The following is a 13,976-nucleotide window of genomic DNA, read 5'->3' as shown; positions in this document are numbered from 1 at the left end:
CTCTGCTATTACATCTTTTATAATGGACTCTAGCATTTTCCCCACTACCGATGTCAGGCTTACCGGTCTATAATTCCCCATTTTCTCTCTACCACCTTTTTTAAATAGTGGGGTTACATAGAAAATCTGTGTGAACTCCACAAAAGGTTCTTCCTCCGTTTGCTGTACCACTTAAATTGTCGAAAATGAATTCATGAAAATGATCTTAAAACTCCTGAACCATGAATGGATAACATGTCAAGTACTGATTTGGTACAAAATTTCAACTTTGAACTGCGTTCAGTTCTGGGCACCGCACCTCAGGAAGGATACAGTGTCCTTGGAGGAGGTGCAGCGCAGATTCACCAGAATGATATTAGGGGTTAAATTGTGGGGACAGGTTACATAACCTTGCCTTGTACTCCCTTGAGTTTAGAAGATTGAGGGGCGATCCAATTAATTCAAATAATTAAAGTATTCGATAGGGTAGATACATAGAAACTATTTCCTCTTGTGGGAGAAATCAGAACATGGGGTTTTAATCTTTAGATTAGAGTCACGCCATTCAGGTGAAATCAGGAAGCACTTCTTCACACAAAGGGTGTTGGAAATCTGGAACTCGCTCCCCCAAAATAGGGTTCTGACGACGGGCCATCGACCTGAAACGTTAACTCTGTCTCTCTCTCCACGGATGCTGCCTGACCTGCTGAGTGTTTCCAGCATTTTCTGTTTTTATTTCGGAATGCACTGCTTGATAGGGGGGTGGAAACAGATTCAATAGCAGCCTTCAAAAGGGAACTGGATAAATATTTGAAGGAGAACAAATTGCAGGGATATGGGGAACGAGCGGGGGGAGTGGGACTAACTGGATTGCTCTTCGAAAAAGCCGGCACAGACTCGATGGGCCGAATGGCCTCCTTCTGTACTGTGCTATTCTATTCTATGCTATTGAATTCTATTCTATAAGGTTGTGGATGTTGGGTCAATTGAAACTTTCAAGATTGAGATAGACACATTTTTATTAGCTAAGGGCACCAAGGAATAGAGAGAAAAGGCGAGTAAATTGAGTTGAGCTACAGATCAGCCACGATCTAATTGAATGGCGGAACAGGCCCGAGGGGCTGAGTGGCCTCCTCCTGTTCCTATGACACTCCTGTGACTTCATGGTGTGTCTGCTCTGTAGGTGGGACTACTTTACAGTGAACAAGTTATAGAATCATTTTTACAAGGTTATCAAAATAAGCAATTGATATTAGTAATGGGCACCTAGGAGTGATTTGCAATCTAATCGGGGGTTCAGGTAACATATATAGGATGAGCTGGCAAGTTGTCTAAATAATAGCGAACCTCCCATGGAGGGTTGTCTTGTGAGGAAAGGTTGAGCAGGTTGGGCCTATACTCATTGGAGTTTAGAAGAATGAGAGGAGATCTTATTGAAACATATAAGATTCTGAGGGGGCTCGACAGGGTGGATGCAGGGAGGATGTTTCCCCTCGTCGGGGAATCTAGAGCGAGGGGGCATAGTTTCAGAATAAGGGGTCGCCCATTTAAGACAGGGATGAGGAGGAATTTCTTCTCTCAGAGGGTCGTGAATCTTTGGAATTCTCTACCCGAGAGAGTCGTGGAGGCGGAGTCATTGAATATATTCAAGGCTGAGATTGACAGATATTTGAACTACGGGGGAGTGAAGGGCCGATTTCTCCGAGGCTTTCCTCATGTTCCCTCAGCCCCCACCCTACATCCTTCTTCTTAGGTAGTCCCTTGGAACCGAGGATGACTTGCTTCCACACTAAAAATGAGTTCTCAGGTGACTGATGAGTCCAATGCGGGACCTACAGTCTCTGTCGCTGTTGGGGTTGCCCATGAGGGTCCTGACGTTCCAGGTCCCGAACTTCATTTTAAAGGGTGGAAGATGCCTGTGCGTGAATTCTTTTAAGGTGTGGTGGCCATTGCACACCACACGGGCTTGACAGAGCAAGGTCTTGGTCTTGCAGAATGGGCAGTTGATGTGCAGGTATCTGAATTCCAAGGGTGTGTTCCAGCCGCATGACCTGATGGCCTCATCAAAGCTAGACTTGGCATCCTCTCATTGCCAGGGTTTTCCAGGTCACTTTTGGTTCATCTGAAGAGTTGAGGTGGTTCAGAAGAAAGCCAATATTCCTGGAGGTATGACTCCTTCTATGGAGGGAGGAGGACAGTAGAAGTATGCTTGTGTGTGTGTGTGCTAGGCCGATGTAGCAGAGCCTGGTCTCCAATCATCTTGGATCCCTACATAAACTCCAACTGACACCAGAACTCATATCCTATGCCCCACAAAGTCTTGCTCACCCATCCCCTCTGTCCTTATTGAACCTCTATCGATTGGCTCCTTGTTCCCGAGCACATCAGCTTCAAAATCCTCATTCACAACTTTAAATCTTCCCGTGGCCCAGTTTCACTCAACCTCTGCAATCCTCTCCAACCTACATCGCAGCACAAACCCTCTGCTATTCTGTCTGTTCAGGTCTGTTCCCACTCAGCTCCCCCTATCCTGCTGCACCACTTTTGGTAACAGCTTCTACTGCCAGGCCCCTGCAATTTAAAACAAAAGAAAAATACTGCGGATGCTGGAAATCTGAAGTACTCAGCAGGTCAGGCAGCACCTGTGGAGAGAGAAACAGAGTTAACGTTTCAGGTTCTGACGAAAGGGCATCGACCTGAAACGTTGACTCTGTTTCTCCACAGAAACAAATCAGATTATCCGGTCATTATCACATCGCTGTTTGTGGGAGTTTGCTGAGTGCAAATTGGCTGCTGCGTTTCCTATATTACAACAGTGACTACACTTCGAAAAGTGCTTCATTGGCTGTAAAACGCTTTGGGATGTCCAGTGGTCATGAAAGGCACTATATAAATGCAAGTTCTTTCTTTCTTTCACCTTCCCAACTTCTCTTGTTCTTAAAATCGCAGAGGGAGGCCATTCGGCCCATTGCGCCTGTGCCTGTTCAGGGTCCGCTACTCATCCGCCAAAGCGCCTGGAGGTGCTTTATAATGCTTTATAATAGTTAAATAAGACAGAATATTGACTGAAGGCCCCACGCCTAAAATGGTAACTTGTCAGCTCTTCCCGCTGATTTTAAATGTTTGCAGCATTTTCTGTTTCAGGGTTTTCCCGCAGCTGACCAGTACTGCGAGCAGTTCTGGTCACCACATTACAGGAAGGATGTGATTGCACTAAGAGAGGGTGCAGAGGAGATTTACGAGGATGTTGCCTGGGCTGGGGAATTTTAGCTATGAGGAAAGATTGGATAGGCTGGGTCTGTTTTCTTTAGAACAGAGGAGGCTGAGGGGAGACTTAATTGAGGTGTATAAAATTATGAGGGGACTAGGTAGCGTGGATAGAAAGGACCTATTTCCCTTAGCAGAGAGGTCAATAACCAGGGGGTACAGATTTATAGTAATTGGTTGGAAATTTAGAGGGGAGTTGAGGAGAACTTTTTTCACCCAGAGGGTGGTGGGGGTCTGGAACTCACTACCTGAAAGGGTGGAAGAGGCAGAGACCCTCATCACATTTAAAAAGTACTTGGATATGCACTTGAAGTGCTGTAACCTACAGGGCTACGGACCAAGAGCTGGAAAGTGGGATTAGGCTGGATCGCTCTTTTTCGGCTGGCACGGACACGATGGGCCGAACAGCCTCTTTCTGTGCTGTAAATTTCTATGATTCTATTGGAGATCTCTTGGGCCAGGAGGGTGGAGCTGACACTTTGGAGCCAGTGTGACCTTTATTGGTTTCTTGACTGTGCCTCAGCTGATGCTAAAATTGTAAGTTAACAAAAATACAACAAATCAACCTTAACAAATTAAATTAAAATGTGGTTATTGGGGTTGATGAAGCACCCCAGTCCCTGCGGTGCCACCGGTGTGATTCTATTGGAGAGTCCCGGGAAACCTGGCATTTGCTGCCTGTGGCGGCAGCTCTCCGACAGGGGGCGCTGCCGCGCTCCTGCAGGCCGCACCTCCCCTTTAATGAGCCGACAGGAAATGTTCAGGCGGCGCTGCACCTTTAACGGGCGGTGGTTAGGCTGCGCCGGGCCGGAGTTTAGGCCCCGGGTCCCAGTGCGGGCGGACAGGCAATGCCGCTGGTTGTTGTGTGCGGGCTCCCCTGCAGCGGGAAGAGCCGCAGGGCCGCGCAGCTGAGCGAATATCTGCGGCGGACGGCGGGCAGGAAGGTGGTGGAGGCGGGAGACGAGAGCCTGGGGGTGGAGCGCAACTCGGTGTATGCGGGTGAGTGAGAGGAGGGGAATGGGCTGGGGTATTGGGGGTGGATGGGTTAGGGTGTTGGGGGGAATGGGTGGGGTGTTGGGGGTGGATGGGTTAGGGTGTTGGGGGGAAATGGGCTGGGGTGTTGGGGGGAATGGGTGGGGTATTGGGGGGAATGGGGTTGGGGGGAATGGGTTAGGGTCTTGGGGTATTGGGGTATTGGGGGGAATGGGTTAAGGTATTGGAATGGGTTAGGGTGTTGGGGTATTGGGGGGAATGGGTTAGGGTGTTGGGGTATTGGGGGGAATGGGTTAGGGTGTTGGGGTATGGGGGGAATGGGTTAGGGTGTTGGGGTATGGCGGGAATGGGTTAGGGTGTTGGGGTATTGGGGGGAATGGGTTAAGGTATTGGAATGGGTTAGGGTGTTGGGGTATGGGGGGAATGGGTTAGGGTGTTGGGGTATGGCGGGAATGGGTTAGGGTGTTGGGGTATTGGGGGGAATGGGTTAAGGTATTGGAATGGGTTAGGGTGTTGGGGTATTGGGGGGAATGGGTTAGGGTGTTGGGGTATGGGGGGAATGGGTTAGGGTGTTGGGGTATGGGGGGAATGGGTTAGGGTGTTGGGGTATGGGGGAATGGGTTAGGGTGTTGGGGTATGGGGGGAATGGGATAGGGTGTTGGGGTATGGGGGAATGGGTTAGGGTGTTGGGGTGTTGGGGGAATGGGTTAGGGTGTTGGGGTATGGGGGGAATGGGTTAGGGTGTTGGGGTATGGCGGGAATGGGTTAGGGTGTTGGGGTATTGGGGGGAATGGGTTAAGGTATTGGAATGGGTTAGGGTGTTGGGGTATTGGGGGGAATGGGTTAGGGTGTTGGGGTATGGGTTAGGGTGTTGGGGTATGGGGGGAATGGGTTAGGGTATGGGGGAATGGGTTAGGGTGTTGGGGTATGGGGGGAATGGGATAGGGTGTTGGGGTATGGGGGAATGGGTTAGGGTGTTGGGGTGTTGGGGGAATGGGTTAGGGTGTTGGGGTATGGGGGAATGGGTTAGGGTGTTGGGGTGTTGGGGGAATGGGTTAGGGTATGGGGGAATGGGTTAGGGTGTTGGGGTATGGGGGGAATGGGTTAGGGTGTTGGGGTATGGGGGGAATGGGTTAGGGTATGGGGGGAATGGGTTAGGATGTGGGGGAGTGGGTTAGGATGTTGGGGTATTGGGGGGAGTGGGTTAGGGTATTGGGGGGAGTGGGTTAGGGTGTTGGGGTATTGTGGGGAGTGGGTTAGGGTGTTGGGGTATTGGGGGGAATGGGTTAGGGTATTGGGGGAATGGGTTAGGGTGTTGGGGTATTGGGGGAATGGGTTAGGGTGTTGGGGTATTGGGAATGGGTTAGGGTATTGGGGGAATGGGTTAGGGTATTGGGGGAATGGGTTAGGGTATTGGGGGAATGGGTTAGGGTGTTGGGGTATTGGGGGGAATGGGTTAGGGTGTTGGGGGAATGGGTTAGGGTGTTGGGGGAATGGGTTAGGGTGTTGGGGTATTGGGGAAATGGGTTAGGGTGTTGGGGTATTGGGAATGGGTTAGGGTATTGGGGGAATGGGTTAGGGTGTTGGGGTATTGGGAATGGGTTAGGGTATTGGGGGAATGGGTTAGGGTGTTGGGGGTATTGGGGGAATGGGTTAGGGTATTGGGGGAATGGGTTAGGGTGTTCAGGTATTGGGGGGAATGGGTTAGGGTGTTGGGGTATTGGGAATGGGTTAGGGTATTGGGGGAATGGGTTAGGGTGTTGGGGTATTGGGGGTGTTGGGGTATGGGGGAATGGGTTAGGGTGTTGGGGTATTGGGGGAATGGGTTAGGGTGTTGGGGGAATGGGTTAGGGTGTTGGGGTATTGGGGGGAATGGGTTAAGGTATTGGAATGGGTTAGGGTGTTGGGGTATTGGGGGGAATGGGTTAGGGTGTTGGGGTATGGGGGGAATGGGTTAGGGTGTTGGGGTATGGGGGGAATGGGTTCGGGTGTTGGGGTATGGGGGGAATGGGTTAGGGTGTTGGGGTATGGGGGGAATGGGTTAGGGTGTTGGGGTATGGGGGGAATGGGTTCGGGTGTTGGGGTATGGGGGGAATGGGTTAGGGTGTTGGGGTATGGGGGGAATGGGTTAGGGTGTTGGGGTATGGGGGGAATGGGTTCGGGTGTTGGGGTATGGGGGGAATGGGTTAGGGTGTTGGGGTATGGGGGGAATGGGTTAGGGTGTTGGGGTATGGGGGGAATGGGTTCGGGTGTTGGGGTATGGGGGGAATGGGTTAGGGTGTTGGGGTATGGGGAATGGGCTAGGGTGTTGGGGTATGGGGGAATGAGATAGGGTGTTGGGGTATGGGGGAATGGGTTAGGGTGTTGGGGGAATGGGTTAGGGTGTTGGGGTATGGGGGGAATGGGTTAGGGTGTTGGGGTATGGGGGGAATGGGTTCGGGTGTTGGGGTATGGGGGGAATGGGTTCGGGTGTTGGGGTATGGGGGGAATGGGTTAGGGTGTTGGGGTATGGGGGGAATGGGTTAGGGTGTTGGGGTATGGGGGGAATGGGTTCGGGTGTTGGGGTATGGGGGGAATGGGTTAGGGTGTTGGGGTATGGGGGGAATGGGTTAGGGTGTTGGGGTATGGGGGGAATGGGTTCGGGTGTTGGGGTATGGGGGGAATGGGTTAGGGTGTTGGGGTATGGGGAATGGGCTAGGGTGTTGGGGTATGGGGGAATGAGATAGGGTGTTGGGGTATGGGGGAATGGGTTAGGGTGTTGGGGGAATGGGTTAGGGTGTTGGGGTATGGGGGGGAATGGGTTAGGGTGTTGGGGTATGGGGGGAATGGGTTCGGGTGTTGGGGTATGGGGGGAATGGGTTAGGGTGTTGGGGTATGGGGAATGGGCTAGGGTGTTGGGGTATGGGGGAATGAGATAGGGTGTTGGGGTATGGGGGAATGGGTTAGGGTGTTGGGGGAATGGGTTAGGGTGTTGGGGTATGGGGGGAATGGGTTAGGGTGTTGGGGTATGGGGGGAATGGGTTAGGGTGTGGGGGAATGGGATAGGGTGTTGGGGTATGGGGGGAATGGGGGGAGTGGGTTAGGGTATTGGGGGGAGTGGGTTAGGATGTTGGGGTATTGGGGGGAGTGGGTTAGGGTGTTGGGGTATTGGGGGGAGTGGGTTAGGGTGTTGGGGTATTGGGGGGAGTGGGTTAGGGTGTTGGGATATTGGGGGGAATGGGTGGGGTATTGGGGGGGAATGGGTGGGGTATTGGGGGGAATGGGTTAGGGTGTTGGGGTATTGGGAATGGGTTAGGGTGTTGGGGTATTGGGGGGAATGGGTTAGGGTGTTGGGGTATTGGGGGAATGGGTTAGGGTATTGGGGGAATGGGTTAGGGTGTTGGGGTATTGGGGGAATGGGTTAGGGTGTTGGGGGAATGGGTTAGGGTGTTGGGGTATTGGGAATGGGTTAGGGTATTGGGGGAATGGGTTAGGGTGTTGGGGTATTGGGGGAATGGGTTAGGGTGTTGGGGTATTGGGAATGGGTTAGGGTATTGGGGGAATGGGTTAGGGTGTTGGGGGTATTGGGGGAATGGGTTAGGGTATTGGGGGGAATGGGTTAGGGTGTTGGGGTATTGGGGGAATGGGTTAGGGTGTTGGGGTATTGGGGGAATGGGTTAGGGTGTTGGGGTATTGGGGGAATGGGTTAGGGTGTTGGGGAAATGGGTTAGGGTATTGGGGGAATGGGTTAGGGTATTGGGGGAATGGGTTAGGGTGTTGGGGTATTGGGAATGGGTTAGGGTATTGGGGGAATGGGTTAGGGCGTTGGGGGTATTGGGGGAATGGGTTAGGGTGTTGGGGTATTGGGGGGAATGGGTTAGGGTGTTGGGGTATTGGGGGAATGGGTTAGGGTGTGGGGGAATGGGTTAGGGTGTTCAGGTATTGGGGGAATGGGTTAGGGTGTTGGGGTATTGGGAATGGGTTAGGGTATTGGGGGAATGGGTTAGGGTGTTGTGGTATGGGGGAATGGGTTAGGGTATTGGGGGAATGGGTTAGGGTGTTGGGGGAATGGGTTAGGGTGTTGGGGTATTGGGGGGAATGGGTTAGGGTGTTGGGGTATTGGGGGAATGGGTTAGGGTATTGGAATGGGTTAGGGTGTGGGGGAATGGGTTAGGGTGTTCAGGTATTGGGGGAATGGGTTAGGGTGTTGGGGTATTGGGAATGGGTTAGGGTGTTGGGGTATTGGGGGAATGGGTTAGGGTATTGGGGGAATGGGTTAGGGTGTTGGGGGAATGGGTTAGGGTATTGGGGGGAATGGGTTAGGGTGTTGGGGTATTGGGGGAATGGGTTAGGGTATTGGGGGAATGGGTTAGGGTGTTCAGGTATTGGGGGAATGGGTTAGGGTGTTGGGGTATTGGGAATGGGTTAGGGTGTTGGGGTATTGGGGGAATGGGTTAGGGTGTTGTGGTATGGGGGAATGGGTTAGGGTGTTGGGGGAATGGGTTAGGGTATTGGGGGGAATGGGTTAGGGTGTGGGGGAATGGGTTAAGGTGTTTAGGTATTGGGGGGAATGGGTTAGGGTGTTGGGGTATTGAGAATGGGTTAGGGTGTTGGGGTATTGGGGGAATGGGTTAGGGTGTTGTGGTATGGGGGAATGGGTTAGGGTGTTGGGGTATTGGGGGAATGGGTTAGGGTGTTGGGGGAATGGGTTAGGGTGTTGGGGTATTGGGGGGAATGGGTTAGGGTGTTGGGGTATTGGGGGGAATGGGTTAGGGTGTTGGGGTATGGGGAATGGGTTAGGGTATGGGGGAATGGGTTAGGGTGTTGGGGTATTGGGGGGAATGGGTTGGGGTATTGGGGGGAATGGGTTAGGGTGTTGGGGTATTGGGGGAATGGGTTAGGGTATTGGGGGAATGGGTTAGGGTGTTGGGGTATTGGGGGAATGGGTTAGGGTGTTGGGGTATTGGGGGAATGGGTTAGGGTGTTGGGGTATTGGGGGAATGGGTTAGGGTGTTTGGGTATTGGGGGAATGGGTTAGGGTGTTTGGGTATTGGGGGGAATGGGTTAGGGTATTGGGGGAATGGGTGGGGTATTGGGGGGAATGGGTTAGGGTGTTGGGGTATTGGGAATGGGTTGGGGTATTGGGGGGAATGGGTTAGGGTGTTGGGGTATGGGGGAATGGGTTAGGGTGTTGGGAATGGGTTAGGGTGTTGGTTAGGGTGTTGGGGTATTGGGGGGAATGGGTTCGGGTGTTGGGGTATTGGGGGAATGGGTTAGGGTGTTGGGGTATTGGGGGGAATGGGTTAGGGTGTTGGGGTATTGGGGGAATGGGTTAGGGTGTTGGGGTATTGGGGGGAATGGGTTAGGGTATTGGGGGGAATGGGTTAGGGTGTTGGGGTATTGGGGGGAATGGGTTAGGGTGTTGGGGTATTGGGGGAATGGGTTGGGGTATTGGGGGAATGGGTTAGGGTGTTGGGGTATTGGGGGGAATGGGTTAGGGTATTGGAATGGGTGGGGTATTGGGGTATTGGGAATGGGTTAGCGTGTTGGGGTATTGGGGGGAATGGGTTAGGGTGTTGGGGTATGGGGGAATGGGTTAGGGTGTTGGGAATGGGTTAGGGTGTTGGGAATGGGTTAGGGTGTTGGGAATGGGTTAGGGTGTTGGGAATGGGTTAGGGTGTTGGGAATGGGTTAGGGTGTTGGGAATGGGTTAGGGTGTTGGGGGGAATGGGGTTGGGGGAATGGGTTGGGGTGTTGGGGGGGTAATGGGTTGGGGTATTGGGGGGGAAATGAGTTGGGGTATTGGGGAATGGGTTGGGGTATTGGGGGGGAAATGGGTTGGGGTATTGGGGGGAAATGGGTTGGGGTATTGGGGGGGAAATGCGTTGGGGTATGGGGGGGAAATGGGTTGGGGTATGGGGGGGGAAATGGATTGGGGTATGGGGGGGAAATGGATTGGGGTATGGGGGGGAAATGGATTGGGGTATGGGGGGGAAATGGATTGGGGTATGGGGGGAAATGGGTTGGGGTATTGGGGGGGGAATGGGTTGGGGTATTGGGGGGGAAATGGGTTGGGGTATTGGGGGGGAAATGGGTTGGGGTATTGGGGGGGAAATGGGTTGGGGGAGGGTGGGGGGAATGGGTTGGGGTATTGGGGGGGAATGGGTTCGGGTATTGGGGGGAATGGGTTGGGGAATTGGGGGGTGTTGGAGGTTAAAGGGAGTAGTGGGGTAGGGGATTGGGGTCCTACAGTTAGTTTCCACAAACAGCAATGAGCTGAATTACCAGACTCTCTATTTCTTTAAATGACCAGGGTGGTGGTGGCGGGGAGAAAGAGGGGTTGAGAGTTTGTGGTATTAATTGAGGGATAAATATTGGTAAGAACTCCCCTGTTGTTCTTATCGTTCCCACGGGATCTTTTACGTCCACCTGAGAGAGCAGACGGGGCCTCAGTTTAACGTCTCATCTGAAAGACGGCACCTCTGACAGTGCAGCACTCCCTCAGTGCTGTACTGGTGGAAGTATGACAGTAAGACTGAATCCCACACTCTTTGCAGCAGTTGGCAGGATTTGCACCTTCATTCTTGCCGTGCACAATATTGTGGGTTTTTTTCCAGCAGATTATCTGGAAGACTTTGACCGGTCACACAGCCCCACTGGCAACTGTGCAGTCTTGCACTCTTGCAATGCTTCCCTACGTCACAACAGTTACTACATTTCAACAAAAACGTGCATTTATATAGCGCCTTTAACATAGTGAAGCGGCCCAAGGTGCTTCTCGGGAGCGTTATCAAACAACATTTGACACATGAGGTATTCGGACAGGTGATCCAAAAACTTGGTCAAAGGGCTAGGTTTTAAGGAGCATCTTAAAGTGGGGGGGGGGGTGGAGGGGAGGGAGGGGAGGGAGAGAGAGAGATAAAGGTGAAGTTTTGGGAGGGAATTCCAGAGCTTGGGGAGCTGAAGGCACAGCTGCCAATGGTGGAGCGATAACAATCAGGGATGTGAACATTTTGGGACATCCTGAGGTCCAGGAAGACGCTATATAAATGCTAGTTCTTTCTTTAGTCCTGTCTGCCAGCCTGTTTCCTCTGCTACACTTTAAGGTGCATGTGATTCGGGCAAACAGGAATGTTGTGCTTTTTAAAGTACAAATTTGTTAAGCTTCTTAACTAAATAAATTCTGTGTCTGTTGATTGAAAGACAGGCTTGCATTTATATGGCACTTTTCACTGCCTCCGGACATCCCAAAGTGCTTTACAGCCAATGAAGTACTTTAACAGTGTGGTAATATAGGCAACGCGGCAGCCATTTTGTGCACAGCAAGCTTCCACAAACAGCAACGTGATAATGACCGGATTACCTGTTTGTGTTGTTGGGACTTACTGGATTGCTCTTCGAAAGAGCCGGCGCAGACTCGATGGGCCGAATGGCGGCCTCCTGTGCTGTACTATTCTATGATTCCACAGTATCTTTACCAGGAGCCCCCTCATTTGCCTCCTTTCAAGGTGAAGAATCATAGAAACATATAAAATAGGAGCAGGAGTCGGCCATTTGGCCCTTCGAGCCTGCTCCGCCATTCAATATGATCATGGCTGATCCTCTATCTCAATACCATATTCCCGCTCTCTCCCCATACCCCTTGATGCCTTTTGCATCTAGAAATCTATCTATCTCCTTAAATATATCCAGTGACTTGGCCTCCACTGCCTTCTGTGGTGGAGAATTCCACAGGTTCACCACCCTCTGAGTGAAGAAATTTCTCCTCATCTCAGTCCTAAATGTCAACCCCGTATCCTGAGACTGTGACCCCTCGTTCTAGATCCCCCCCAGCCAGGGGAAACAACCTCCCAGCATCCAGTCTCTAGCCCTGTCAGAATTTTATACGTTTCAATGAGATCCCCTCTCATTCTTCTAAACTCTAGTGAATACAGGACTAGTCGACCCAATCTCTCCTCGTACAACAGTCCTACCATCCCAGGAATCAAGTCAGGTGAACCTTCGCTGCACTCCCTCAATGGCAAGTATATCCTTCCTTGGGTAAGGAGATCAAAACTGCACACAGTACTCCAGGTGTGGTCTCACCAAGGCCCTGTATAACTGTAGTAAGACATCCTTGCTCCTGTACTCAAATCCTCTTGCAATGAAGGCCAACATACCATTTGCCTTCCTAACTGCTTTTCAGCCTATTCTCGTGCTCAGTCCTCCAACTTGGGGCTTTGACTCTTCTATACAGGGTCTGCATGGCTTGGATGCCACCCTTGTGTTTTGGTGAGGAGTACTGACCACAATACTAACATTAAGGTCATTTATGTTTGTCCATGTCTCCTCGACTGGGTTACAACTCTGTTTTATTGTCACTCTCAAAACTATTAGTTGAGCCCTGAGCAATATTTTCAGGGATAATGGTTCGTATTTCCCTTTTATTCTTTAGGTGAGGTAGATGGATGACTTGCTCTCGGGGGTCTGCCCATGGTGGTCCTGAGCCAGCTTCTAGGAGGTAACTTTTATTAAAAAAACCTTTTTCCCTCCTCACTCTTTCCTCTCCCTCCAACACAAGGACAGCAGGCACATGGGAACGCCATCACCTCCGAGTTCCCCTCCAAGTCACACACCATCCTGACTTGGACATATATTGCCGTCCCTTCATCACCGTTGGGTCAAAATCCTAAAACCCACTGTCTTTTACGTCCACCTGAGAGGGCAGATGGGGTCTCGGTTTAACATCTCATCCGAAAGACAGCCCCTCCGACAGTGCAGCTCAGTACTGCAGTGTGTTCAATTCTCTGGAGTGGGACTTGAGCCCACAACCTTCTGCTTTACAGGTGAGTGTGCTACTCGCTGAGCCATGGCCATACCTATAAAAAAATACCATTTACAAACCTGTAAGGGGCCTTTCATAACCTCGGGACATCCCAAAGCACTTTATAGCCAATGAAGTACTTTTTGAAGTGTAGTCACTGTTGTAATGTAGGAAACGCAGCAGCCAATCTGCACACAGCAAGCTCCCACAAACAGCAATGTGATAATGACCAGATAATCTGTTTTAGTGATATTGGTTGAGGGATAAATATTGGCCCAGGACACCGGGGAGAACTCCCCTGCTCTTCTTCGAAATAGTGCCGCGGGATCTTTTACATCCACCTGAGAGCAGATGGTGTCTCGTCCAAAAGACGGCACCTCCGACAGTGCAGCGCTCCCTCAGTGCTGCACTGGAGTGTCCGCCTGGATTTTGTGCTCAAGTCCTTGGAGTGGGACTTGAACCCTTGACCTGACTCAGAGGCGAGAGCGCTACCCACTGAGCCACGGAAAGACCCTATCGCTCAGCTCAAATGGCGGATCCAGACCGCAGCATGCAACCGGCGCTCCCGGCTTCTTCTATCCGAAACAGTTCAATTACAGACTGTTGGCTTAATTTTATTTTGTTATAATATTCAAGGTTTGGTCTGACCAAAGTGCGGTACAGTGTGAGCATGACCTCTTCCGTTTGGCTGTATATTTAAAACCCTTGGCTCAGTTTGTAGCTCTCTCGCCTCTGAGCCAGGAGGTTGCAGGTTCATGTCCCACTCCAGAGGCTTGAGCACAAAAATCTAGGCTGACGCTTTCAGATGAGGTGTTCAACCGAGGCCCCGTCTGCAATCTCGGGTGGATGTTAAAGATCCCAGGGCACTATTTGAATAAGAGCAGGAGCGTTCTCACGTATCCTGGCCAAAAATCAACACAAAACATGATCTGGTCATTTATTCATTGCTGTTTGT

General features: G+C 51.5%; 1 protein-coding gene across 2 annotated transcripts in view; it reads left to right on the top strand.

The window, feature by feature from the left end:
* The first annotated feature begins 3,973 nt into the window (after positions 1-3,973).
* kti12 (KTI12 chromatin associated homolog) overlaps positions 3,974-13,976 on the top strand; it is a 34,354-nt gene continuing 24,351 nt past the window's right edge. The window contains exons 1-2 of one of the 2 annotated variants that reach the window (XM_085972187.1): positions 4,117-4,245; positions 12,653-12,718. In XM_085972187.1, the coding sequence (XP_085828313.1) occupies positions 12,691-12,718 (28 nt within the window). In that variant the 5' untranslated portion in view covers positions 4,117-4,245; positions 12,653-12,690. Of the gene's footprint in view, positions 4,246-12,652; positions 12,719-13,976 lie in introns of both variants that reach the window. The other variant, XM_085972186.1, reaches the window with a different exon arrangement.

Source organism: Somniosus microcephalus, chromosome 32, assembly GCF_052327205.1.
Source record: "Somniosus microcephalus isolate GS21.2 chromosome 32, FLI_Smic_1.0, whole genome shotgun sequence".
Lineage (NCBI taxonomy): Eukaryota > Metazoa > Chordata > Chondrichthyes > Squaliformes > Somniosidae > Somniosus > Somniosus microcephalus.
Note: the sequence above shows the minus strand (reverse complement) of the source record. Positions and strands in the feature narration are given on the sequence as shown.